This window comes from Gobio gobio (genome assembly GCF_949357685.1).
Source record: "Gobio gobio genome assembly, chromosome: 17".
In the NCBI taxonomy this organism is placed as follows: domain Eukaryota; kingdom Metazoa; phylum Chordata; class Actinopteri; order Cypriniformes; family Gobionidae; genus Gobio; species Gobio gobio.
The window spans coordinates 14538494-14564969 of record NC_137110.1 but is presented as its reverse complement, the minus strand read 5'-3'; the positions used below and the strand labels follow the sequence as shown (position 1 = coordinate 14564969).

Below are 26476 nucleotides of genomic sequence, written 5' to 3'. Positions count from 1 at the left end.
GATTGAGTGTGTGGACAGGTGTCTTTTATACAGGTAACGAGTTCAAACAGGTGCAGTTAATACAGGTAATGAGTGGAGAACAGGAGGGCTTCTTAAAGAAAGACTAACAGGTCTGTGAGAGCCGGAATTCTTACTGGTTGGTAGGTGATCAAATACTTATGTCATGCAATAAAATGCAAATTAATTATTAAAAAATCATACAATGTGATTTTCTGGATTTTTGTTTTAGATTCTGTCTTTCACAGTTGAAGTGTACCTATGACAAAAATTACAGACCTCTACATGCTTTGTAAGTAAAATCGGCAGTGTATCAAATACTTGTTCTCCCCACTTATATGTAAACATTTTTTATGTAAAATATCTTATTCAGAAAAGTACTAAATAAAAAATAACATGCATTTTGTATGATCTCTCTTATTTTGTTCAAATTATTCACATTTTCACAGATTCTGCAAACGGTTCATATACTTTTCCTTGCAACTGTATATATATATATATATATATATATATATTATCAGTGTATAGTATCATAGTAAGTTACGCCATCAGCACTCAATCAAGTCAGGGCAGAGAGAGATTCACAGAAGCAACCAACCGAGCACTGGCATCATTTTAGTGAAAAAGGTTTGGCTTGTCCTTCTGAAGTGTAATAAGGTATTGATCTAGTAAGACAGAATGATAAAGATAAGTATGATTTACACGTGATTCTGCAGTCCCACACACAGTCAAGTTTTAACCGACAGGTGAATTACATCACAGAACGATCTCTCACACATGATCAAGGACACCAAAAATTGCTCAAACCATGATGAATTTGTCTATGGACACAGAAGTGTACAAAGACTACTCAATGTCTGATTGTGCAATTTAACATGTTGAAGAAACGTATATAATTCTAATAAACTCAAAGTCAATCTAAAGTGCTCTAAAATATGTGCCTTCAAAACAAGGAGCTTTCAAATTGTAGGCTGCGCAATCACAGCAGCCTGTCATTCCAAAAAAAATCCTAAAAGATATAAATAAATAAATAAATAAATGAGTTCGACTTGAGACTGATCCCATTTCTAGGATGGTTGTTACTATGGCAACTGGTCTACAGTTTAGGAGTGGTCAAAGTAAAAAATTCGAGACTTTCTACATCTGTGGCTGTTCAAGTGGGGCTCAGACTTTGCCTCTTGAGCACATCTGTGATAATGACCGCAGGAGGAAAGTTTTGATGTTTAACACAATGAGACTGCGGAGGGAGGAAGGGCAATATGGAGCGCCCCACGCCATGCTGGCAATGAAAAGAGGTCACTGCAGTGGAACTTTTGAATGACAGTACAAGATTTAGGGCTCAGATTCTCTTGTATGAATAACTGAAGCCTGACGTCTTCTGCGCACAGAAGTGAGACGGAGGCAAAAATAAATAAGACAGACTTTTGTCAGTCTTGGGAAAATCACAGTGTGACATGTAAAAAACTAAGGAATAGGGAAAGAGAGAGAGAGAGAGGGAGAGAATGAGAGATGAGTGGGAGGTGCAGGTGCGCACTGTGTTGTGAAATCGCTGGAGGAGTTTGTTTTTACCTCCTCCATCTATCCATCACTGTGCTAAGCTTGAGATCCATCCATCTTTCTTAAGACTAACCATGCTGCCTCAGCTCTTTCTGCCATTTGTCAGACTCTATTTCATTATCGTTGTTTTCCAAGACAATTTGGTCTGTCCACGCTGGTTTGCAGCCTGCCTGTTAAAGGAATAGTTCACCCAAAGATGAAAACTCCTTATTTATTCACCCTCATGTTCAAACCAGCATGTTGTCATTTTTCTGTGGAACACATATGTTCTTCAAACAGCTTTTTTCCTTCCAATGACAGATAGTCTGTCCAAAAAAGAAAAAGTTCAATGTATCCACGTGACGTGCACTAGTATATTCAAGTCAGATTTGTGTGAGGAATCTAAATGAAAGACTATTTAAATGTAAGAAAAATGAACGTTCCCTCCACTGCAGCTTTGTGTTTTATTATCATTGACATTAAAATACTATTTTTAGTACTAGTTTTTATTTTTGTATTTTCTGTTTTAATTGAAGTTTAAGTTTAATCATTTTAGTCTTTTTATTTGTTATTGTTTTTATATATGTGACCCTGGACCACAAAACCAGTCATAAGTTTCACGGGTATATTTTTGGCAATAGCCAACAATACATTGTTCGGGTCAAAATTATAAAATTTTTCTTTTATGCCAAAAATCATTAGGACATTAAGTAAAGATCATGTTCCATGAAGATATTTTGTAAATTTCCTGCTGTAAATATAAATATATATAATAGGACTTTCTCAATATTTCGATTTTTTTTTTTTCACCCTCAGATTCCAGGTTTTCAAATAGTTGTATCTCGGCCAAATATTGTCATATCTTAACAAACCATACATCAATGGAAAGCTTATTTATTCAACTTTCATATGCAAAAAAGGACCCTTAAGACTGGTTCTGTGGTCAAGGGTCACATATAGTATTTGCATTATGGTAAACTAAATGAAAATGTTGCTTTTTCAACTAACTGAAATAAAATAAGATAATCTTTTTAAAATATTTCATTTCAGTTCATGTTTATTTTATTTAAACTAATACAAAATGTTTTTTTTATGGTTTTAGTTGACTATAATATCCCTGCTGCAGCTTTCAAATCTTGTTATTCAGCATATTTAAACTGCCACACTGAGATTGGTCACATGATGAAATCAAACCTGGCAAGCTACGTAAAGATTCTTCAGAATTTCTCCTTTGCGCTCCAGAGAAAAAAAATAACTGCATGCAGGTTTCAAATGACATGAGGTTGAGTAAACAATCACAAAATTTTCCTTGTATAACAATAGCATAGGCATTCAAATCACTGCATGTTATAATTTGTGTCTCCGTGGACACAGGGCCCAGTCAAAATTGATTTCTAATGAGCATATTAATGGTGGAATTAATATGCAAAGGCATTACATTTGTTTACAGACTCTGTGGAAATGAAAGAGCGTGACAACACGTGCAACTACATTCACTAGGCAGGGAGGAACAAAAATAACCACATCTAGAAGGAGCTAAAATAGCTGATGATCTAGATTCCTCTTTCCTATCACATTCTCAACAGACCAGGGCCACTTATATACCTGCTCTACACTCCATTGTTCCTTGCTGTTGCTTTTTTGTCCTAAAAGCAAACTGTAGTCTTTAATCTTATTATAAATTTACACACTCCCTCTCATAAATTCTCCTTTTCCTTCTTTCAACTGGCATCTCGCAGCCTGCATCTGAAAATCCATTTGGATGTAATCAGTGAGAATGTGTGTGCGTGTGGAAGCAAGAGCAATGGATGATGATGATGATGATGATGATGGGTGTGATGAAAGTCAAATGATTGACGCAGGCGTATTTAACTTTTTTCCCCTCAATAATTTGCTGGAGTCACGTGTCCGTGAGCATGTGCATGTGTCCAGTTGTGTTTGAGATCATCAATGTGAGGGGATGATGCCCTGATTCAAACTGGAATGTCATAAGGCATCCCATAAGCTGATAAGTCCATAGTGACTGATAACAATGGCTATTCAAACTAATGAAAAAAAAAACATTGATTTGCAACATCGCTATTCAAATGACATCTTAAATTTTATGCTCACTGCAGACACCTTGCCCCGCACATTGCAGGCAACACATGGATTTGCTCGGTAAACAAATCGTCCGTAGTGGCGACATACCCCGCATATGGCATTGCTGCCAATTTTTTTGCAGTGTAAGAAATATTAGGAGTCGCGTCCAGATCAAACGACACTGCTGAATGCCTCTTAGCGTTTTCTATTCCCAGGCGCGCGCTGCCAAAACGTACCACTTAAACAGACACAAACGAACTAAGAGAGGTGGTAAAATCGAATGGAATGGCAATTAAGTGGAAAGATAACCTCGTGAGTAGTGTGAAGATGCATCAAGGAGGTTTTTACTCACCTTGCCCCGCGCGCCGGGATTCCCCGCTACATTCCACTGCGGTCCGTGCAGCGCGCGCGCTACTCTCTCTCACTCTGCTAGAGCGCGAGATTCCTAGGGGCTTCAGGACAGTCCGCTGTCAGGTACGTGCCCGGAATAAACGTCTCACCTTCAGTGGTGCTAAACGGTGATAGAAATCGCCACGGTGCTTTTGTGAGTACCCATGAGTGTCGCTATCTTGTGTACTAGACGTACTGAACCCGCTCTCTCAGCGCGAGCGCGCATACACATTCACGCATCCACACACACAAACTGCAGGCTTCATCGTGGAAACGCACGAGCTACTATCTGCAGCCCGTGCGATTCTTAAAAACAAATGTATAAGATACGGTTTCCGTGTGGATAACATTTATTATTAAATTCTTCTTTTTTTATCCGCTTTCATTAAAACGTGAAATCTAATGGCAGTTATTAAGCTGTAAACGTGCAAATATGAGCGTAAGTATACATGTTTTCCCTAAGAACTTTAATGCTCAGCACAGTATGAAAGGGCAAATTGCTTTTCAATGTCAAACTCAATGCAATTAACATACTCCTTCCTTCTCAAGGATATAGTAGATGTGGAAAGGGCAATTTGGGAGGCATATGAAATGATGTGAAAGGATGCATCCACATGAAAGGAAAGCTTTTTCAATTTTTCAATATTCAATGCACCAAGGCTCGATTAAAACATGATATAGATTAAGAGATGGTTGACATCTGGAGCATCAAATTTGATGCACAGTTGTCAGCGACTGACATAAACTCATTAAAAGGCGTAATGATGGGTATATAGCTAAAGTATGAACAGATTAAAAATATAGACTGGCACGCAAACGATTTGTTATTAAGTAGGATTGAGAATATGAAACAAAATACCATAACAGATGGACTGGCTACAATGCAGTCAATGAATAAATATGAGTAGAAGTGAATATGAAAACAGTGTTTGAGTGACAGCCCTGGAAGAGTAGTAATGAGTGTTCGTTGGCATCTTAACAAGATGGTCCAGAATCATTACTGAATCATCAGTAAAAAAAATAAATAAAGACAACATGGAGTGACAGCAAATGAACAGAGAGAGAAGAGAGAACGAAGAGAGACTATGTAGTTATGGTCTACATAAACTACAGGTGGTTACTGACCTTTTAATGAGGCTCTAGTCACCATGCGATGTAGACCTGCACTTGTTTCTATTCATAGTTAAAATGAGAGCTCGAACACCATTCAATTCAGACTTGTTCATCACAATCCAATAGACATTTTCTCTTGTCTGATGTTTATTTTTCCCTTTAAATTTCAATGTTTATTCCAAGCAAATGTTGAACACATGAAGAAAAGACTGATCACTTTACAATGTATGAATGTATATCTGGAAAATGATGTGCTATGAAAACTGTCTTGTGCAAAGAAACATGTAAACTGCTCCATCACTTAAAATGAACCAGTCTGTAGGAGTGTAATCCATATATTATAATAGAACAAAAATGCTGAATATAACCAATGAAATACATGAAAACATTCAAATCAAAAATATAAAAATATCTTTAAAAATAGCACCATTTGTCCAAGTAAACATGCAACATCTGATAATACAAGAACATTCATTCTCATTTTCAAGCTGATAAAAATACAGATCTACATTTACAGTACAATTTTGTACAGCATAGACTTATTCTAAGAACGAGCCTAAGATCAATTCTTTAAGAACTGGAACATTACAATGCGTGTTCTCGTTTCTGTTTTTAGCACCTGAGAAAATGTCAGTGGGTGTAAAAATGCGGCATCAAGGATTAAGTGAGAAATGAAAGATAATGTGGTATGCTGTGACTAACTGGACTAACGTGCATGCACATTTGCATATAAACTCGTATTTACCTAAATGCGTTTGTGGATCTGTACATGTCCAGTATGTTATGTTATAAACGATATTGCAATACAATATATGTAGATGAATCCAGATTGGCAGCAAGATTAACAGATGTTTGGCAGCTCAACAGACACAAAATAAATAAACAAGAAAAATCTTTAAGATCTGATCATTATTTAAAATTTGCTTGTCCCGTCGAGGAAAAGGTGTTGACATCAGTCTTTACCTTGATCTCTTGTGCATGATGGCAGTATTCAACACTGAGGTTTAGGTTTTTATATTGTTGAGTTCGAGATCCATTTACAGTCAGCTCTCGTCTTCAAGCTAAAACAATTCTATAAACAGAATAGACAAGATTGTAAGGAAAACCTCTTATAGATGGATACAGTAGAAAATCTCTGCAATCTCTATCCCATCCAATTAATAATTCATGAACAAATATGCATCAATGCACCATTTGTCACCTTCAGCCCAATGCGTGTTAATGTACCTTCTTACTGTTGTAGACAGAGTTTTTCACACTCTTCCTTCTGTAAATAGCGATTAGCGTTCCCTCCACAGCCGCTGTAGATAAAAGGTCTACAGTCGCCCACCTGAGAGTTAAAGTACCAGCGCAAAGTATACTGGGAACAATCACCCTCTTCCATGGGCAAGATGCAAGAGTCTAAAAACACACATGAAGGAATAATTAAATGGTTGAAAGGTTCTTTTTTTTCACAGAATACCGTTCAAAAGTTCGGGGTCAGGAGGATTTTTTAAGGATGCATTCAATTGATCAGTAAAGACATTTATCTTATTTTACATCTATTTAAAATGCATTTAACTTTCTATTCATCAAAGAATCCTGAAAAAAACATGTATAATGGTTTCCAGAAAAATATTAAGCAGCACAACCCGATAATAATAAGAAATGGTTCTTACGTACCAAATCAGCTTTTTAGAATGATTTACTTTGCTATCGCTTTATTTTGATGCTCCCCCAACATACATTCTACTGACTATAAGTAACTTTGCAACTACATGTTAAAATGACAGGTGAAGTGAATAACACTGATTATATCTTCATCACGGCATCTGTTAGTGGGTGGGATATATGAGGCAGCAAGTGGACATTTTTTCCTCAAAGTTGATTTGTTACAAGCAGGAAAAATGGGCAAGTGTAAGGATTTGAGCGAGTTTGACAAGGCTCTTGTGGGGTGTTCCTGATCTGCAGTGGTCAGTTTCTATCAAAAGTGGTCCAAGGAAGGAACAGTGGTGAACTGGCGACAGGGTCATGGGCGGCCAAGGCTCATTGATGCACGTGAAGAGTGAAGGCTGGCCTGTGTGGTCCGATCAAACAGATGAGCTAATTCAGCTCAAATTGCTTTAAGAAGTTAATGCTGGTTCTGATAGAGGTGAATACACAGTTTGTTGTGTATGGGGCTGCATAGCCGCAGACCAGTCAGGGTGGCCATGCTGACCCCTGTCCACTGCCAAAAGCGCCAACAGTGGGCATGTGAGCATCAGAACTGGACCCGGGACCAATGGAAGAAGGTGGCCTGGTCTGATGACTCACGTTTTCCTTTACATCACGTGAATGGCCGGGTGTCTGTGTGTCACTTATTTAGGGAACACCTGGCACCAGGATGCACTATGGGAAGAAGGCAAGCTGGCGGAGGCAGTGTGATGCTTTGGGCTATATTCTGCTGGGAAACCTGCCATCCATGTGGATGTTACTTTCACATGTATACCACCACCTACGTAAGCATTGTTGCAGACCATGTACACCCTTTCATGGAAACAGCATTCCCTGGTGGCTGTGGCCTCTTTCAGCAGGATAATGCGCCCTGCCACAATGCAAAAATGGTTCAGGAATGGTTTGAGGAGCACAAAAACGAGTTTGAGGTGTTGACTTGGCCCCAGATCTCAATCCAATCGAGCATCTGTGGGATTTGCGGAAACAAACAAGTCCGATCCATTGAGGCCCCACCTTGCAACTTACAGGACTTAAAGGATTTGCTGCTAACATCTTGGTGCCAGATAGCACAGCACACTTTCAGGGGTCAAGTGGAGTCCATGCCTCAACAGGACAGGGCTGTTTTGGCAGCAAAAGGGGGACCAACACAATATAATGTATCATAATTGTAAATATAATGTAATCATAATAATGTCATAATGTTATGCCTGATCGGTGTAGCTCAACACAGTTAGTCTTATGCTGCCTTCACGTGCTATCGGAAATTTCCTATTTCCCACTTTAGAAGTCGTTAGAATTACGAGCTTGTTGCATTCAAGTGCTTTGTTGTCGGAGTGAACAGGAATCATGGTGGACACCAGGTTATTCTTGCCTATTTATTGGGAAAATCTTATTAAAAACCAACATCATATGTAGTGTCCCATGCACCGACAACCATATAAACATTCCAGATAGTCCGCTTTCTATTGATTCTGTAATTTCAGTCAAATGCAGGATATTTTCGCTGTGTACCAAACATACAATACACTTCATATGATTACTCTTACATGTAAATATGTACTACATTAATTTCAAGACAAGACAACCTAGCTGTTTTGGGAAAAAAACAATAAAACCACACCTGGCTGACACAGCAGTCTAGTTCTCCCCGCCACCATGTTTAAAGCTTATGACACGCCCATCTCGGGAATTGGGGTATCAAAATTATTTCCGAACTTCCCAGTGGTAAGCACGACATCAGAGGGCATTCATGTGCAATTTTTACCTAGGAAACTCGTATTTACGATAGTTCCGATAGCACGTGAAGGCAGCATTAGTCTAGTTGTTTAAAGGTCCCATGGCATGAAATTTTCATTTTTATGAGGTTTTTCAACATTAATATGAGTTCCCCTAGCCTGAATATTAACCCCAAGTGGCTAGAAATTTTGATCGGTGTAAACCGAGTTCTGGGTGTCTTTCTCTGCCGTTGAGAAAATGACAGCCCAAATGGGCTGATCTTGTAATTTTCCTGTTATTACGTCATAACAGGAATGGTTACCTCCCTTTCCTCCGCCCAGAGAATTTGGCACGCCCATGCGAGCGCCATATTTGTCCTCGAGAGATCATGCCTTTTGAACGAGTGAATGCTGGCAGTTTCTCAGTGTTTGGATGTACAAATGAAAACAGAAGTCTTTTTTCAGTTCCTTCTGATCTGTGATCAGTGATTTCTGATGTGTAGCTAATTATTCAAGTTCACACAGAACTTTATTATTCGTGCACACGCTGCGGCTTCTCTCTCTGGCAGCAGGCACGTGCCTGCTCGTAGACCTCGTTAAACCCCGCCCCCTCCGCTACAAGATCTGATACTACAATGATTTACCATGCCTAATATCGCTCTAGCTTACTGCATTGTGCAACAAGTGTCTCATAGTAGCTGTCGAGCGAACATGCAGAGTAGCACTATAACATAACTTTCAACACACTCAAATGTATCTAATATGATAAAACAGCACTGCGTTATGGCGCTGCAGAAGAAGCTCCCCTGCTCTCGAGCCGTGTGTTGCGATTGTCTCTCACTAGCATTCGCTTCAGGGGCCTCGTTCCGCTCCAACGGCTTTCAGCCACACCCTGCTTCATACTACAGTAACGTTAATAAATCTTTAATACATTAGCTCATCCATGAATATGATTTCTCCAGTCAGATTCTTTTACACAGTCTGTAGAAGTGAATACAATATCTCCCATGATTCCGTGAAATCTAGGCGTCATCAAGCTATGCCTTTGTTTTGAATAAGCGACATCTAGCGGCGAAAAATATATATTGTGTCTTTAAGTTGTAATGATATTTAAAATATCACTGTTTTCGCTGTATTTTGATCAAATAAATGCAGTATTGGTGAGCATAAGAAGCCTTTCAAAAACAACTTTTCAACTACATGGCCAAAAGTATGTGAACACCTACCACTAATTTACAGGTTTGGCTTTTTCAGCTACATCTAATAGTTCTGTGTACTGATACATCTCGTAATAAACACATTTATCTATCCTGAATTAATGTAAATTGAACAATATGGTGAAAGACTGTCATTAAAATGCACAAGTGCATTCAAGGCAGATTCAACTTTTAAACTTGTCATTATAGCATCTCTGTATAGTTGAGAGTGCCATGGAGATCTGTAGAAATATCCAGCTCTTTTCTGTGGTGGGACAGCTGCTTGCAATCTCATACTAAGAGCTGTCATACAGATGAGTCAGCGGGTTTACAGCATGCAGCAGATACACAGAGAAACAACAGGAAGTGAGCACAGCAAAGAACAATAGTGTGCAGCAATTACAGAGCGCAAAATTATAATAATCCATCATCAGTTTTCAACAAAGTTGAATACATTCCCACAGATAGCATTTCTAAGTACTCTGTTGCCAACAAAAACATGGAAAAGCAGTAAAAAATGTGAATAATGCATTAATAAAATATGCACCATGGACAGTGTTATTTCCACAGTAAAGCTAAAGCCAGGCTCCCCAACATTCTCATGCGCAAACATGACTGAATCAAGCCTTTAATCTCCATGATGAATCACGAGTGATGGCTTACCTTCACCTTTCACCTCTCTTTTTGTCCTTTCAGCTTTCAATGAATCAACAGAGACTGTTTGACCTGCCAAAAGATCAACATATTATGCTGTGTCTGCGAAGACAATTACAAAATGTTTTTCTGATGAAGAAAAAAGACATACCCTGGGTTTTATTGACAGTGTTGTCATAGTCAACAATATCCACCCCTGGAGCGTCGTCATCATAGGTCTCTATAGAGTAAATGTGCTCGTAGTCTGGATCATTTGTGTTCATCACAACACGCAGCTTTGGACCTGCAAAAAACGTGCATGGGTGCACAAATAAAGAAAGCTTTTGGAAATCAGAGTTTAGAATGCTGGAATATCATAGTTTGAAAGCAATCGATGTACATGTGCAACTGGATGATGTTAAATACAAGCATGTATTTAACAGATCCTACTTAGTTTCTGTTTAAAGAGGTAGTTTAAAGAGAAAAATTCATTATTGTCATCATTTACTCAACCTCATGTTGTTCCAAACCTCTATGACTTATACTTTCTTCCATGGAAAATGATAATGAAAAAAATGCTCTTTTTTAAATAATGCATAGTGACCACCACTGGAGAAAAGAAGTACACTTTAGCATACAAAAAAAAGAGTCCTTATTATGGAAATATACTTAAAAATATATACTTAAGTGTGAACTAAATGTAATGTTTAAGACATGTTAATTGACAATACTTGAAAAAGTATTATAGTTTAAATTTATATTAAATGCAATTTAGAGTGCTTTTTAGACCCACTTCAGAAGGACTTAAATACATCATGTCATTTCATAATGATTTCTATTGTTTGTTGAAATGTGGTTAATGTACTGCCAAATGAACTGACAAACATGGTAAACTAAATTATACTTTAGTATATTATGTCATTTCTATAAAAACCTTGTATGTCAAGTATTTAAATATTTATGTAATAAGTTAACACATTTGTAATGAAGGCACGATTTAGTAATTGTAAAATATATTTACTTTGAATGTAATATGAAATAACACTATAGTTCAAATTATAAATCACTTTACATGTGCTTTAGTATGTTAGCAACAAACACATTAGAACAAAAGCCTCATCCTTCCCTCTGATCATTTTGACCCGAAGATTTTTCAATTTGAAAAAAATGTTTAAAATGTTTTCTAAAATGTTTGTGCTCAGAGTGGTCCAAAACCCAAGGACTTTTGTCATACTTGAACCACGAATACATAAAAAATTTAATGATTCAAGGAGTTTTGTGGTTGAAATTTTAAAAAGTAACAAATCCTTCCCCCATGAGACAATTTGACCCCCAAGGTAAATAAAATAAAAAATAACAAAAAAAATCTCCCAAAAAATATTATCAAAATGAAATGAAACAAGCTTTCTGGACAAAAACAATTAAGTATAAATTTAGGGCTTCGAGTCATTTTGACCCACGAGGAAAGGATTTGTTACGAAGCGCGAGTATAATAATGATTCACAATGTACTTTAAAGTAAAACCTTTAATTTGACATTATTACAAAGTGCACTGTTAAATGTGTTAAGTTTCATTAATTAATATTATATTATCTGCTTGTACAGTTTTTAAAAAATATACTTTTAAGAGTTGACGTACACTACAAGTGCACATTCAATAGAATTAAGCACTTTTCATTTTCACAAGGTCAAACTCCAAAAAGCACAGTAAAAATAGTCCAAAATGCTAATGCAAATTCTTCTAAAACAGATAACTTTTTGTGAAAGACATCAAGATCAGTTGCACTTGGCACAGGACGTTTGTGCTATTAGCAATGTGAAAATTCTTCAAAATATCTAATTTTGTGTTACACGGATGAGAAAAAGTCCTGGAATGAGAGATGGTTGAGTAAATGATGACAGAATTTTCATTTTTGAGAGAACAATTTCTTTAAACTAGTATTTTCAAGAAAGCAATAAATACAGGACAGAGTGACAGGAGTTTTAGCTTAGAATAGAAGTGGATAAACACAGATAGAAGGACGAACTGAGGATAGGACTCACCCTCCTCGTCCCCTCTGGTTAGTGAGCGCTCAGGGGACGTGGAGGAGTGACTTCGGTAAGTCTGCACTGGTCCAGGTATCTGAACTTCCTGAACACCTGAGAACAAGCCCACAACGAATTACACAAATGCAAGAGAGCAAAACCCATCAGTGAACACACTCACACAGGCATTCATGTGTGTACACAAAGTTCATGCACTACATCAACAGTTTAGCATGCACAAAACCCAAAGTTCAGCCATGTGGACACAAACCAGAAATTCTCACGGACATACTCAACAACATGGATTATAAAGACTGAGACCACATCACACAAAACACACAAGCCTACTGTTAGTGTACTGTGTGGACATGAGTTGCTTATGTAATGATGAGAAAATGTGGCTATATTGAGGCTATATAAGTCACAACTTACCTCCACAAGCTAAGGAAAAAAGAGAGAAAGAGAAAGAGTTTAAAGATACATAAGAAAGGAAATCAACATTAATCAGCATCCGCATCCCATTTTACTTCAGTAAAGTGTGTTTCTGACTAAACAAATAATATTCAATATACAAAAAAGGCAGGGATTGATGTTTTCGCATTTATCATTTGTGACCCGTGCAGGCAAAAGGAGTTGGAATGCACATGGGATAATTTCGAGCTACAGGCAAAACAAGTGAAAAAAATTTAGATTTTGAGGTTTTTCACAAAAATGAGCTAATTAAGCCCTTATCTAGCGACCCCAATGCTCCAAATAGCAATTAAACATAGAAAACGTACAAATAAAGATACTTTTACGAGAGGAGTACCTTTCCTTTGTCCATGAAAACAATCTTACTCACGCTGACTGACAGATCCAAAGCATGCGCACAAAGAAGCACAAAGACAGAGCGCGATCCAGAGGTGTGGTGGGGCTTCCATGGATCGGACTTGTTTGTTCAGCACATTCCAAAAGAGTCTTGATTGGATTGAGATCCGGGGAATTTGGAGGCCAAGTCAACACTTCAAACTCATTGTTGTGCTCCTCAAACCATTCCTGAACACTTTTTGCTTTGTGGCAGGGCACATAATCCTGCTGAAAGAGGCCACAGCCACCAGGGAATACCGTTTCCATAAAAGAGTGTACATGGTCTGCAGCAATGCTTAGGTAGGTGGTACGTCTCAAAGTAGCATCCACATGGATGGCAGGACCCAAGGTTTCCCAGCAGGACATTACTACCCAAAGCATCACACTGCCTTCTTCCCATAGTGCATCCTGGTGCCATCTGTTCCCCAGGTAAGTGATGTACACGCACCCGGCCATCCACGTGATGTAATAGAAAACGTGATTCATCAAACCAGGCCACCTTCTCCAATTGCTTTCCGTGGTCCAGTTCTGATGCTCATGTGCGCTTGCGCTTTCGGTAGTGGACAGGGATCAGTATGAGCACCCTGACTGGTCTGTGGCTATGCAGCCCCATACACAACAAACTGCGATGCACTGTGTATTCTGACACCTTTCTATCAGAACCAACATTAACTTCTTGAGCAATTTGAGCTACAATAGCTCATCCGCTTGATCGGACAACGCGGTCCTTTGCTCCCCATGTGTACCAATGATCCTGTCACCGGTTCACCACTGTTCCTTCCTTGGACCACTTTTGATAGATACTGACCACTGCAGACCGGGAACACTCCACAAGAGCAGCAGTTTTGGAGATGCGCTGACCCAGTCGTCTAGCCATCACACCTTGTCAAACTTGCTCAAATCCTTACGCTTGCCCATTTTTTCCTGCTTCTAACACATCAACTTTGAGGACAAAATGTTCACTTGCTACCTAATATATCCCACCAACTAACAGGTGCCGTGATGAAGAGATAATCAGTGTTATTCACTTCACCGGTCATAATGTTATGCCTGATCGGTGTCACACAGAATTATAAACACAGAATTATAGTATTTCAAAATATCTGTCATGGTGAGTATTCACGCAAACATTATCTGTTATGTATTATGTGAACGTGCGAATAATATAAAATATTTTTTTTCCCCCTATAGATATTTGTTTTTGACTGTGTGTGTCAAATTTGGTGTTATTACCAGGGATTTTAAGGTATGAATGCAAGGTGATTTTGTTTTGGAACCTTCAGAAAACGTGAACTCGATTTTTCTCAAAATTGACTTTGCTGACTCTATCAACTTCAAACAGGTGTAGCTCAGTATTTTTTTTTTGTCCTATTCAAAAAAATCATACATCATTTTGAAGTTGCTTTATTAGGGAATGTGAAAATAAAAATTTGCTCATTGCGACTCATTTTGCCAGAACGGGTCACATTTATCCAGCTGTTCCATATCACAATGGAGCGAGACAACAAATTGAGTTTTTTTGTAGAAGTTCTTGTAGAAGATTCATTTAGATTTCATGACTTTAGAAAGTAAAACGGTCATTGATGGTGATAGAATTTTTATAGATGGAGATAAATTACAATAATCAAAGATCCACTCACCACAATGCAGGTTCATCTCTGTTCGAACATAAGCCCGAATCTCATCCTCCTTTAAAGAGTAAAGAGAGATGCAACCAGCCCTTGTGTCATTCTTACTTATCTTGAGGGTTCGATTTGAAGCTCAGGTAGCAGAATAAAATATGCATAACATTACAATAAATCATGAATCGTAAAAGTTTATTTGTTCTGACCGTCATGCCCGGTTCTCCTCTGTCTCCTTTAGATCCATCAGTGCCTATCTCACCCTGATACAAAAACACAAAGAGACGATGAAGAGCGATGAAAGATGTATAGAGAATCAATGCAGAGGTAGATTATGTGTATAGTCACCTGTTCTCCTCTCTCTCCTGGGATCCCTGGTATGCCACGTGGACCAACCATAGCAGGGCCTGAAGGACCTCTTTCTCCCTACAATAAATATTCAATACCTCACATATGATGAACTAACCCCGCTCCTTGTGCAAATGAATCAGGGTCTCCTGCAGCGCTATTCAGGAGCAGCACTGCTCTGCGCTGCACTACATACACACACATCACAGCAAAATAAAATAAAAAGCTTGAGAATTTTACTGTATGTGTCGAGAGAGAAACACTCTCTAATGAATCTGTCTAAAAAAAAAACAGTGTAAATGGTCTGAATCATGGTCTAAATTGGTACGACAACTCGCATCCTTACTTAATCTGCTCTGATTACTCACTTGTTCGCTGAACCACAGGTTATTTATGTCAGACACAAAATGTGCCCAGAACGTTACAGTGATATGTGTTTTTTGAGAAGAGAAAATGCACATTCGTAAGGTAGGTACACATTTTATTACTCACTGGTCATCCGTATGACAGCATTAGTTAAAAGATATAGTTAAAGATACATATCTGCTACAGAGTTTTGTTGTGATATATGTGACCCTGGACCAAAATAAATAAGCTTTCCATTGATGTATGGTTTGTTAGGATAGGACAATATTTGGCCGAGATACAACTATTTGAACATTTGGAATCTGAGGGTGCAAGAAAATCTAAATATTGAGAAAATCGCATTTAAAGTTGTCCAAATTAAGTCCTAAGCCAGTCATGTTACTACTAATAATACATTTTTGATATATTATGGTAGGAAATTTACAAAATATCTTCAAGGAACATGATCTTTACTTAATATCCAAATGATTTTTGGTATAAAAGAAAAATCGATAATTTTGACCCATACAATGTATTGTTGGCTTTTGCCACAAATTATACCCGTGCGACTTGTGACTGGTTTAGTGTCACATATTCTCATTTAAAGGCCTATTTTAATTAAAAAACATGTGTGGTCCAACGTCTTGGAGGTTGGGTGTTGATGACTAATGAAAAACGAATCCATTAAAACAATGACATGACCTCCATGATTATGTAAATGTACCTTTGCACATACAGAGTGATATACAGTAAGTTTGATACCTTTTGTCCTTGCAGACCCTCTGGACCTTTACCTCCAGCAGGCCCTTGAAGGCCTGTTAGACCAGGGGGTCCATCCACACCTCTTGGTCCAGGAGAGCCAGGGATACCAGATGGGCCCTAAAGAAATCAACAGGAAGATGTTTTAAGGCGGAACAACTGATAAGCCTCTTCTTTACTTAGATCAGCAGTGTTAGGTAGGGAGGGAGCTAAAGGGGTTCGCATACTCACCCGTTCACCTTTCTCTCCCTGTGTTCCCTTTGGCCCGATAACTCCATCAATGCCTCTGTCACCCTGGGCATCAACAGATGAACGTTACACTGGTGAGCATGAGTGGAGTGCTCGATAGGGCCGTGAGCGATTGAGCGGAGCATACTGGCATAGAGTGGATTATTGAGCAGAGAGTCACACCGCTCCGCTCACATGCTCTGGTTGTTACCAATCAATATTAAGTTAATAAAAATACAATAATAATGAAATACAGTATCAGTAGTACAGACTCAATTCAAGCCATAAAAACACAGGCATGCACCCATTACATTCACAATTTTTGTACACTGTAACATAACACAATTATTTACTTACTGTAGGTAATATAATGTACACTACAGTAAGATACACTATGATTTTGTTTTGTTTTAGATACATCTAAAAACATTAATCTATTTTAAGATATTTTAAATTGGAATTCATACCAATGAAAGCTGAATTTTCAGCTGCCATTACTCCAGTCTTCAGTGTCATATGATCCTCCAGAAATCATTCTAATATGATTTGATGCTTAAGTAACATTTCTTATTATTATCAAATATTAACAATAAATAATAATAATGTGCTACATTTATATAGCGCTTTACTGGGTACTCAAAGTGCTTTACATATGGTAGGGGGAATCTGAACCACCTCCAATGTGCAGCATCCACCTGGAAGATTCGACGGCAGCCAAAACGCCCACCACACACCAGATTATTGGTGGAGAGGAGAGTGAGGAAGCCAATCAGTATATGGGGATGATTAGGAGGCCATGATGGACAGAGGCCAATGGACAAATTTGGCCAGGATGCCAGGGTTACAACCCCTACTCTTTTTTTAGAGAGTACATCCTGTGATTTTTTTTCATGACCACAGAGAGTCAGGACCTCGGTTTAACATCTCATCCGAAGGACGGTGCTTTTTAACAGTATAGTGTCCCCATACTGGGGCGTTAGGACCCACACAGACCACAGGGCGAGCACCCCCTGCAGGCCTCACTTACATCTCTTCCATTAGCAACCCAGTTTTCCCAGGAGGTTTCCCATTTAGATACTGATAGCTGCCGGCTATATTGAAAAAACAGTTATGCTGGATATAGGATTCTTTGTTGAAAGTTCAAAAGAACGGCATTTATTTGAAATAGAAATCTTTTGTAACATTATAAATGGTTCCCTTTACTGTGATCCTTTGCTGAATACATACTTTTCACCAAACTTGAATGGTAATTTTACCATGGTTTCATAATTGATATCAAGAATTGTGAAAGTTTGTATTATGACAACCCTACATTATTATTCAATATAATCTCAAACCTCAGATCTCTTACCTTGGCTCCAATGAGCCCCTCCTTCCCTGGACTTCCTGTGGGACCTTGAGAGCCGAGTTCACCCTGAAATAAAACGTGCAATCAAACAAAGATAACAGCAGGAATCGCATGCACCCCTCACACGCAAATAAATATGTACATACCTGCTCTCCTTTCCTCCCCGGCAATCCTGGTCTGCCATTAATCCCACCATCTCCCTATGAACAGACACAATTCATGACTCCCAGCAAAACATGACGGCACAACACAAACTTTCCTCAAGCTCTCTTTATTACTCACCTTGTCTCCCTTTTGTCCGCTTGGTCCACATACCCCCTTGGAGCCTCGTTCTCCCTGTAAGCCATTAAAGCTCAGTCAAACTGTCAATCACTTAATGTGACAGGGAGTAATGACACTAGAGAAGAGCTCCCAGGGAGGGACTATTTGTAAAGAATAAAATACTATTCATGTGTCAGTCATACACACAAGCACACAAACTCTCACACACACTTCAATTACAGTCTGCTTCATTAGTTACAACAGATAGAGGTCTATCAGGGTTTCTGAATCCAGATAAAAGTTCTTATCTGCTATGTGAGTGTGCGTCTATGTTGCCGCTGGCTGAAGGGCAGCTAGTACTGTCTGCAGCGGCCCATGTATCCCTGAGAGGAATGATTCATACGCAGGAGTCTTTCATGTGCCTCACTGCACTCGACAAATCAATTTCTCTACACATGCACACACATACACACACATATTCACACACAAAAAACTTTATTAAGATGGCTCTAAGGTACATATGCAGATGAATGTCAGACACAGTGGCCTGGAATCCAGACTGTGGCGGAATTATAAGCAGTGTGATCATCTGGTCTGAAGGGCTCCTCAAGGTTACCGATAAAGCTTGCAAGAGTCAGTTTGAGTTTTAATCAAAGAGACAACCATTAAAATGCACACACACACCTTAAGGCCTCGCAGACCTACGTGCCCAACCTCTCCCTTCTCTCCTCTCATGCCAGACAGGCCATCTTTACCAGGAGTTCCCTGTAGAGGACAGATAAAAAATATGAGAGGTAGTCATAGGGAAACAGCTGAGTCTGGGGACTGCATGTGCTATTCATGCACTGATGTTATAGGCATCTGAATAAGAATACGCACCGCTTCACCTGGGACACCTGGCTGCCCTGCTTCTCCCTGCAAACGATAAGCAAAAACATGATCAATATGATGTCACACACATTTATGTACATGCAAATGTATTCATGTATATGCATCTGTTTATTCACGTTCATTTGTGAGAGAAAATAAGATATTTTTCACCTTCTGACCACCAGGACCACGGGCTCCTTGGAAACCATTGGAACCTCTCTCTCCTGGCTCACCTCTCAGACCCTACAAATACAGTAGGAAAAAAAATCTTCATATCTTAATAATTTCTCCCAAACACCACTGAGATTAAACAAACAAATTGAGTCTCCTGCTTCACAGTTTTTCCTCCTGAGAAGAAACACTAGCAATCTTGCACATATCAAAGTAATCTGTAATCAAAAGTAAGAGATTTCAACATTCTGTATTTCTTTCACCTAAGGAATTTTAGGAGAAACATTAAACAAATGAACAGACATTAGTTCTGAAATCACAACCTTTAAAAGGAATCAAAAGAGAAAAAACATTTTAAAATAAGATGCAGCAATATCAAAATTGTGGCTGATACCAATAAACTGATTTTTTTTTTCATGTTAAGGCTGATAACCGTTAACTAAAATGATATAATATTTAGTCTAAAACCAATTGTTTTAAATGCTACAATTGATTTTAGGCATCACAACATTATATTGTATTCGTACATAAAAACAAGAAAAACATTTTTACCTGTTCTCCTGGTGGTCCTTCCTGTCCTTTTCCACCTTTTTCACCCTGTGCACCTTTTGGTCCTCGATCCCCCTGAGGAGAGCAGTGATCAATATAACTGATTGGTTTACATCGACTCAATAGATCTGCCTTTATCCTGTTGCTTACTGACTCGTTAACAATCTCTAAAATCGATCCTGAGGCAGGCACACATAAATGCTTTATGACCAGTTCTCACAGGCACATGTTCTCCAAAGATAAGAGAGCTTCAGCGACCTAACTTTCATTATTGGCCTTTAATTTTTTATAAAGTGACCCAAAAGCGGTTTAACACCTGACACAGCTTCATCAAATAATTTTGACTCACGGTTTCTCCTTTCACTCCTTTATCTCCTGGAGGCCCCCCCACCAGCAGAGTATCTCCCTTGAAGATTCAAAATCAAATAAAGCAATATATAATTCATTAAATATTTAAAAATAAGATTATGCAAAATAAACCCCATCAGAGTGGTACAAGACTCGCCCTCCTCGCACAAAGTGTCATGATCACCCTTGTAGGGGTTTATTTTGCGATAATGACCAGCTGACTGTACATGGTCCTGCTTGTTATATGGCCACATATTAATAAATGCACATGAAATTTTGATTTGAGTTTAAATCATTTTATTATATAAGAAGAAATTAAGTTTAACGGCCAAGTTTAACAGTTATTATTCAAAAATATTGCAATGGACCAATCAGAGTATTCCAGGGAGCTGTGTAATAAAGCAGGATGATCGATGCATATAAAATAAAAAAAAACTAATCACCTTTTCGCCTTTAATTCCTGAAGGACCTTGCTCACCCTGTGAAGAATTGGTGTATTTAACATTATTTCTTAGTTTATATGACCTAAAACATATACATGTAATATAAAGTATTTTAAGACAGTTATTATATTTTCTTTTTCAGCTAAAAAAAGAAGTAAAGGACAGCTCGAGACAGATCGTAGCAGCAGACGACAGCAGTTATACACACCTTATCTCCTCTGTTCCCTTTGCTGCCAAGAGGACCCTGTCAGTGGGACAGACAGATGAGTAGAGGAGAAATCTTATTTGCCTGAACATTTGTATGCATTTGTAGATAGTAGACGTGCAGCGCTGCAAGAGGGCTTGACTCATAATGGCTTTGAAATTGCAGCGAGTGGGAGATGAACACATCATAGCCCTGAATATAAAGCATGACGAATACAGTGTGTTCGTACAGCTACCTCTATCCCTGCATCAGCCTTTCCACATCTAGACGAGGGCTCAGATCAATGACACCCATCAAGAGAAACTGACTGTGTCTGTCTGACTGACATCAATATGTACAGAAAACAGGATGTGGTGGGGTAAAAAATAATGAGCGAATGCTGAATGTTGTGAACAGAAAGGAGGAGTATATTTACAATAGGGCCTCTCTCTCCGTCTGTTCCAGCCCGACCTTCTTCTCCCTAAAAGAATTAGACAGATACACCCACCATCACAATCTGATACGCATGCAAGCAAATGAACATAAGTTAGATTAGTCATGGACATTACCCGAGGCCCGGGGTCTCCTCGCTCTCCTCTTAGACCTGGCACTCCTACTCCAATTTCACCCTGAATGTGAAGGGAGAAAAGCGGAAAAAAGGGGTAATGTACTATTCAATACTTGTCCAATTGCACCTCTGACCACACAGAGATGCAATAGTTTCAGTTTTATTTTTTTAGATGACCCACTTCCATTCCAAAATAAACAGAACACATAAATGGGACCTAAAAGTCTAACTTTTTTTTTACTTTAACACTAAATATTTAATTACAAATTATATAATCAACATAAATTTGAGTGAAAAGACATTTCAGAATGTCTTAGTATTTGGTATATCTGTCTTTTACTTTAGTGACAACAACTCCATAAGTTGTTTCCAGATTTAAATGGGGGAAAATAAAAATGTTCTGATTTTTTAATTATGTACTATTGTTACGGGTGTGCAGGCAGGAACAGGCAAAGACAGGTAGTAGAATACTCCAACAACGTTTAATACGTCAGAAGACTCAAATCAAAGTAGCACACCATACAAAAGGAAAGGGAGGAACTTAAATACAAACACAGATGACTAACTAACGAGGGGCACAGGTGATACAGATGAGGGTAACTAAGGAAACAGACAAGTGGCGGGAAACTCAGACAAAGAAACATGTGATAACTGAAACCAGGAAGTACAAAACACAACAGAGACAGACAGGAACTGTGACAACTATATACTGTAAAATATACTGATATATGATTGAACAACCCTAAACAGATACAATCCAGGGCTTGTTAAGGCACACACACCGGCGCAACTGAACCAATTAAACTCAAAAATAAATTAACACCAGCCAAGCGCCAAATGCGAGTAAAAATCATAAAGACTGTGATTTAATTATGTACATTTATAGTCTGACACACTGCATGAGCTCATAATCTGGTATTTTCAGCAGCTCCGAGAGGCTATTTACAGAAAATGCTGCTCTATGCAAACTCGAGTTAAGGTCACCTATGACGTGCATTTGAAAACACAACATGACATGTGCCAACCATCTTGTAATGAGAATCATTTATAAATCTGTTGTCAGCAAATGATAAGCTTAAGGACGTCCTTTTCTGCAAAAATAAAAGCTTAACGATTGAAAGCAAAGAAATTAAGACAGCCATAAATATTAGCATCATAATTTTACTGTTAAAATATTTATTTTATTTTTAGCGCCCCCCCCCCCATTCAAATTAACTGATAATATTTAATTCGATTTATCAGCAAGTAAACTCCTTTGTCATGAATTCTGATTTCTATCACAATTGATAAGCTCCCCTTTCTCATCTGTACTTGTGCATGACTTCCACCAATCCTACATTTTTGACTGTGCTTTTAAAGTTTTTAAATTAGGAGCACACTGAAAGCACACACATCGATTACCTTATCACCCTTGAGTCCTGGAATGCCCGCAGTACCCTAATATGAAGATAAAGACATCACTAAATACCACTTAGGGACAAACACAGTTAAACACCTGTATGCACATAATTTTTCTTACAGTGGGTCCTGGTGGTCCAGCAGCTCCATTTGTTCCTGGGTTTCCTGCTTTGCCTATATATCCTTGTAGACCCTTAAACAATAAGAGGCACCAGAGGAATTGCGATCACTGGATGCGGTCAAATGGACAGAAAATTCAGCAAGTGATTTTGTTTATGATAGTATTTAACACATTTCTTTATGTAGTAATAGCCATTCTAAACATATGTGCCATTTTTAGTCTACATTTGTTTCTGTATGTGCAGTTACTCTACTTACCCTCTCTCCTTGTGGTCCAGGGGGTCCTGGCTGACCTGCTTCGCCTCTCTGCCCTGCCAGCCCTGGTATCCCATCCAATCCACGTGGTCCAGGAGGGCCTGGTGGACCTGGTAAGCCAGGATCACCCTACAACAGATTACACACTAGATTTTTACATTTTCTGTGGTTGACTATGTGGCTGCTAGGGCATTCCTATGTGGTTGATTTGAGGTGTCATTCATGTTTGTCTCTGAAAAAATGTGGGATGAGCTATGTGCCAAAGTTAACACTCAGGGTTTTAGGTTTGTTAGCAACAATTCTGTAACAACTCCAAAATAAAATTAATCAATGACCTTTAAGCCGATGGGTCCAAGTTGTCCTGGTGGCCCAGGCATCCCCACACCTGCCTCTCCTTTGACTCCTTTGGGCCCTTGTGGGCCTCTCATTCCCTGAAGAATGAATGTGAAAGAGTCTTTTAAGGGTGAATGTATTATAGTGGAGATGAAATGGATGGTGGGGTGGTGCTGGTGGTTATGCCTTTGAAGTGAATGCAGGTACTCACACTTTCCCCAGGATCTCCAGGATCACCTGCAGCACCCTGAGAGTACACATTTCAATAAAGTTCCATTTCTACACAACGTACATTGGCGCTCTATAGTAATATCAGACAGCACTCACTCTTTCTCCTTTTATTCCTGCTGGCCCCTTGTCTCCTTTTGGGCCCTAAAATACAAAACAAACACACAAATATGAATTCAGAATTAGTTTTACAAATGATGAAGGATGGCTGATGACAGAATATGACGGCAAACTGTGGGAACAAATAATGGGTCATAAAAAAGATAAATATGCTGATCAACAAATATAAACTTCAGAAACATTGAAATGTTGATAAAAACATCAGAATGAATAGATGGCTGAAACTCACTAGTATTCCAGGAAAGCCTCTTTCTCCAGCAGTACCTGGCAATGTCTGACCAGGAGAACCCTTAAACAATCAGCAAAATAATAGTTAATAATGTGGTATATTCGTGTCAGAAATAAATCTATGGTGCATTATCTACAATCTATGTCATGGCGCAGTGCAGATAAGCCATCCACTTCACTCAGGAGAATTGGTACTGTACCAAATGCTTGAGTTCTGTTTATTCCATTCATGTTTTTTTCAGGACTTCTGCACATTTCTGAGAACATGCTGTACATATTTTTCAGATATTAATAAGATTCCATGATAGTTGAAACTGTGGATGGGATCTATTGACAGATTAGTTACTCCTGGAAGTGTTAGGCTGTACAGTGATGGCAGGTGTACACAAAAAGGCACAATTACAGAGTATTTGTGTCAGAGAGATGGCAGAATGCTGAAAAAGAGGGTCAAAGTTTGCACATCAAGTTTACTCACTCTATCAGACTTATTTATAGGTTGAAAGTACAGCTACATACAGATACATATATTAATCAGACATACATAATTCTGACCTGTTGCTTAAATGGTAATTATATATATAAAATAAGGAACTTAAAATGGACAACAATGTGCGTTATTTTTACCATCATAATTTCTGCATGTATCATTCTGAAATTAAGCTTAATTACTGGCTTTACATGGTCATGACTGGTTGAATATAACTTTGCAGACAAATAGTAAGCAATTTTAGCACATTTGTCTCTTGTTAGTATGTATAATGTTTAAGACTAAGCTTGGCTATATTTAACATTAATCTTGTTGCAATGTATTGCCCATTTGTCAATTTCTGTTCTGTTCAAATTCTGTTCAAGACTAATAGTTAACTAGTTGTTAGTAAATTTGTGTTAAACGCAGTAAACCTTCTTGTGTTGGATTTGTTTTAAAGAAACCAGCAAGCATAATAAAGAAGTTAATGAAACTGGATGGAAAGTATATAGGAACTGTCAAAAAATGCCCAAACTAAGTATGAAAAAACATTGAATCAAGGATCAAGGAACGCTTTTTATCCATAGCAGTCATAAAATATTAGATTAAAGTAAAATAAAATAAAATAAAATAGAGTTTCTGTTTGGCTTGAACAAATAAAAGTCTTCAATTGTCCGAGGTATACTTTAATACTTTGTCCTACTCCTCAGTTGGCATTTGGGTTTGACAACACCGAGAGAAGATCCATTGAAGAGCTCACGTACATGGCGCTCTAACATTATGTTTGCTTCAAATGAGATTATCGTTCAAGTAGGTGAGACAGGTTGATCTTCACACAGTGTTCGCTATGATGTAACCATGGCAACAACTCACCGTCTCACCCTTCATTCCAGGGGGTCCGGCGACAGACTGCAGAACACAGTGGAAAAAAGGGAAAGAGATCAATTGAACAGGTTGGGAATTAAAAGCAAAGTGTCAATCAAACTACACATTATGTGCAAATCCACACATGCAGATGCACATATGGATGCACCTTTCCTGGTGGACCGCTGTCTCCTTGCTCTCCTTTAAGTCCTTGGGGGCCGATGGGCCCAGAAATACCCTGAAAGAAAGTGACAGAGAGAGATAATTAGACAGCGAGAAAGCACTTAAGTAGGTATAAACAGAATGAAGCGAAGAGAACATGAAAAACAGAGGCAGAAGACCATAAAATGAAAGCACATATGTCTTTGTAAATGTCAAGGGCTTCTAATCACTCACCTGTTTCCCAGGTAACCCTGGCAGGCCATCTTTCCCTGGAACACCATCTCTCCCTGGGACGCCAGGCTTGCCCCCCTCACCCTGTTTATGGCATAATGTTAACAGCACGTTAAAGATAACCTTGTTACTCAAACAAGAGAGCAAATAACGGTTTTCATTATCGCTTATCACAAACACAAACATGCTAAAAAACAAAACAAATAAAATACATTTTTGTGTATGTTGATGCATGAATCCTGCAGATAAAGTAATGGAATAGTGAATTTATTGAAGAGTAAAAACCACCTTATATTTGTATGTATGGACTTATCTAACTCTGGGAGATACGGTGAATAAGCTTAAGTCCCAAAAAGTCAGCGTGTTCCTTTAATGTTTGAATCAGATGTCATTGAATCATATGTAAGTTATGCTCGGTTTATAAAAAAAAAAAAAAAAAATTATATACACACTGCATTTTAAGAACAGAAAATTGAATAAAACAAAACAATGATTATGTGAACACACTCTAAATGCTAAAAAAAATGCATCACACAAACAAAATACTTTTATTGGCACTACAATACTAACTTGTGATGCAATGATATTTGCTGGTTAATCTTCAAAAGGGCTGGCATTTTTAACCCCTAGGAGTCTGAGCTGTTTTGGCGCCCTTTAGAAGTTTTGACATGCTCTGACATTTATGTTTTTTTCAGTTGCTTATAAACACATTAATGGCAAAAGTGTGATTACACTGTATTCAGCACAAACTGGGCTACCATAATATCTAAGTAACATGTATGTACATGCTTGTATTTTTGAG

The 26476-nt window shown here is 38.4% G+C and overlaps 1 protein-coding gene across 1 annotated transcript in view; it reads right to left on the bottom strand.

Annotated features, from left to right (window-relative positions):
• Positions 1–5231: 5231 nt before the first annotated feature.
• col7a1 (collagen, type VII, alpha 1) overlaps positions 5232–26476 on the bottom strand; it is a gene marked incomplete at its 5' end in the record, with an annotated part of 62508 nt that continues 41263 nt past the window's right edge. Inside the window, 32 exons of the mRNA XM_079840402.1 lie at positions 5232–6190; positions 6346–6519; positions 10385–10447; positions 10527–10658; positions 12398–12493; positions 14862–14914; positions 15057–15110; positions 15196–15273; positions 16303–16419; positions 16531–16593; positions 17879–17941; positions 18022–18075; positions 18158–18211; positions 18821–18901; positions 19016–19051; positions 19178–19249; positions 19730–19801; positions 20076–20132; positions 20518–20553; positions 20726–20761; positions 21138–21182; positions 21271–21330; positions 22671–22706; positions 22789–22860; positions 23046–23171; positions 23378–23473; positions 23587–23622; positions 23703–23747; positions 23953–24012; positions 25291–25326; positions 25451–25519; positions 25678–25758. Coding sequence (XP_079696528.1) covers positions 12427–12493; positions 14862–14914; positions 15057–15110; positions 15196–15273; positions 16303–16419; positions 16531–16593; positions 17879–17941; positions 18022–18075; positions 18158–18211; positions 18821–18901; positions 19016–19051; positions 19178–19249; positions 19730–19801; positions 20076–20132; positions 20518–20553; positions 20726–20761; positions 21138–21182; positions 21271–21330; positions 22671–22706; positions 22789–22860; positions 23046–23171; positions 23378–23473; positions 23587–23622; positions 23703–23747; positions 23953–24012; positions 25291–25326; positions 25451–25519; positions 25678–25758 — 1755 coding nt within the window. The 3' untranslated portion in view covers positions 5232–6190; positions 6346–6519; positions 10385–10447; positions 10527–10658; positions 12398–12426. The remainder of the gene's footprint in view (positions 6191–6345; positions 6520–10384; positions 10448–10526; positions 10659–12397; positions 12494–14861; positions 14915–15056; positions 15111–15195; positions 15274–16302; positions 16420–16530; positions 16594–17878; positions 17942–18021; positions 18076–18157; positions 18212–18820; positions 18902–19015; positions 19052–19177; positions 19250–19729; positions 19802–20075; positions 20133–20517; positions 20554–20725; positions 20762–21137; positions 21183–21270; positions 21331–22670; positions 22707–22788; positions 22861–23045; positions 23172–23377; positions 23474–23586; positions 23623–23702; positions 23748–23952; positions 24013–25290; positions 25327–25450; positions 25520–25677; positions 25759–26476) is intronic.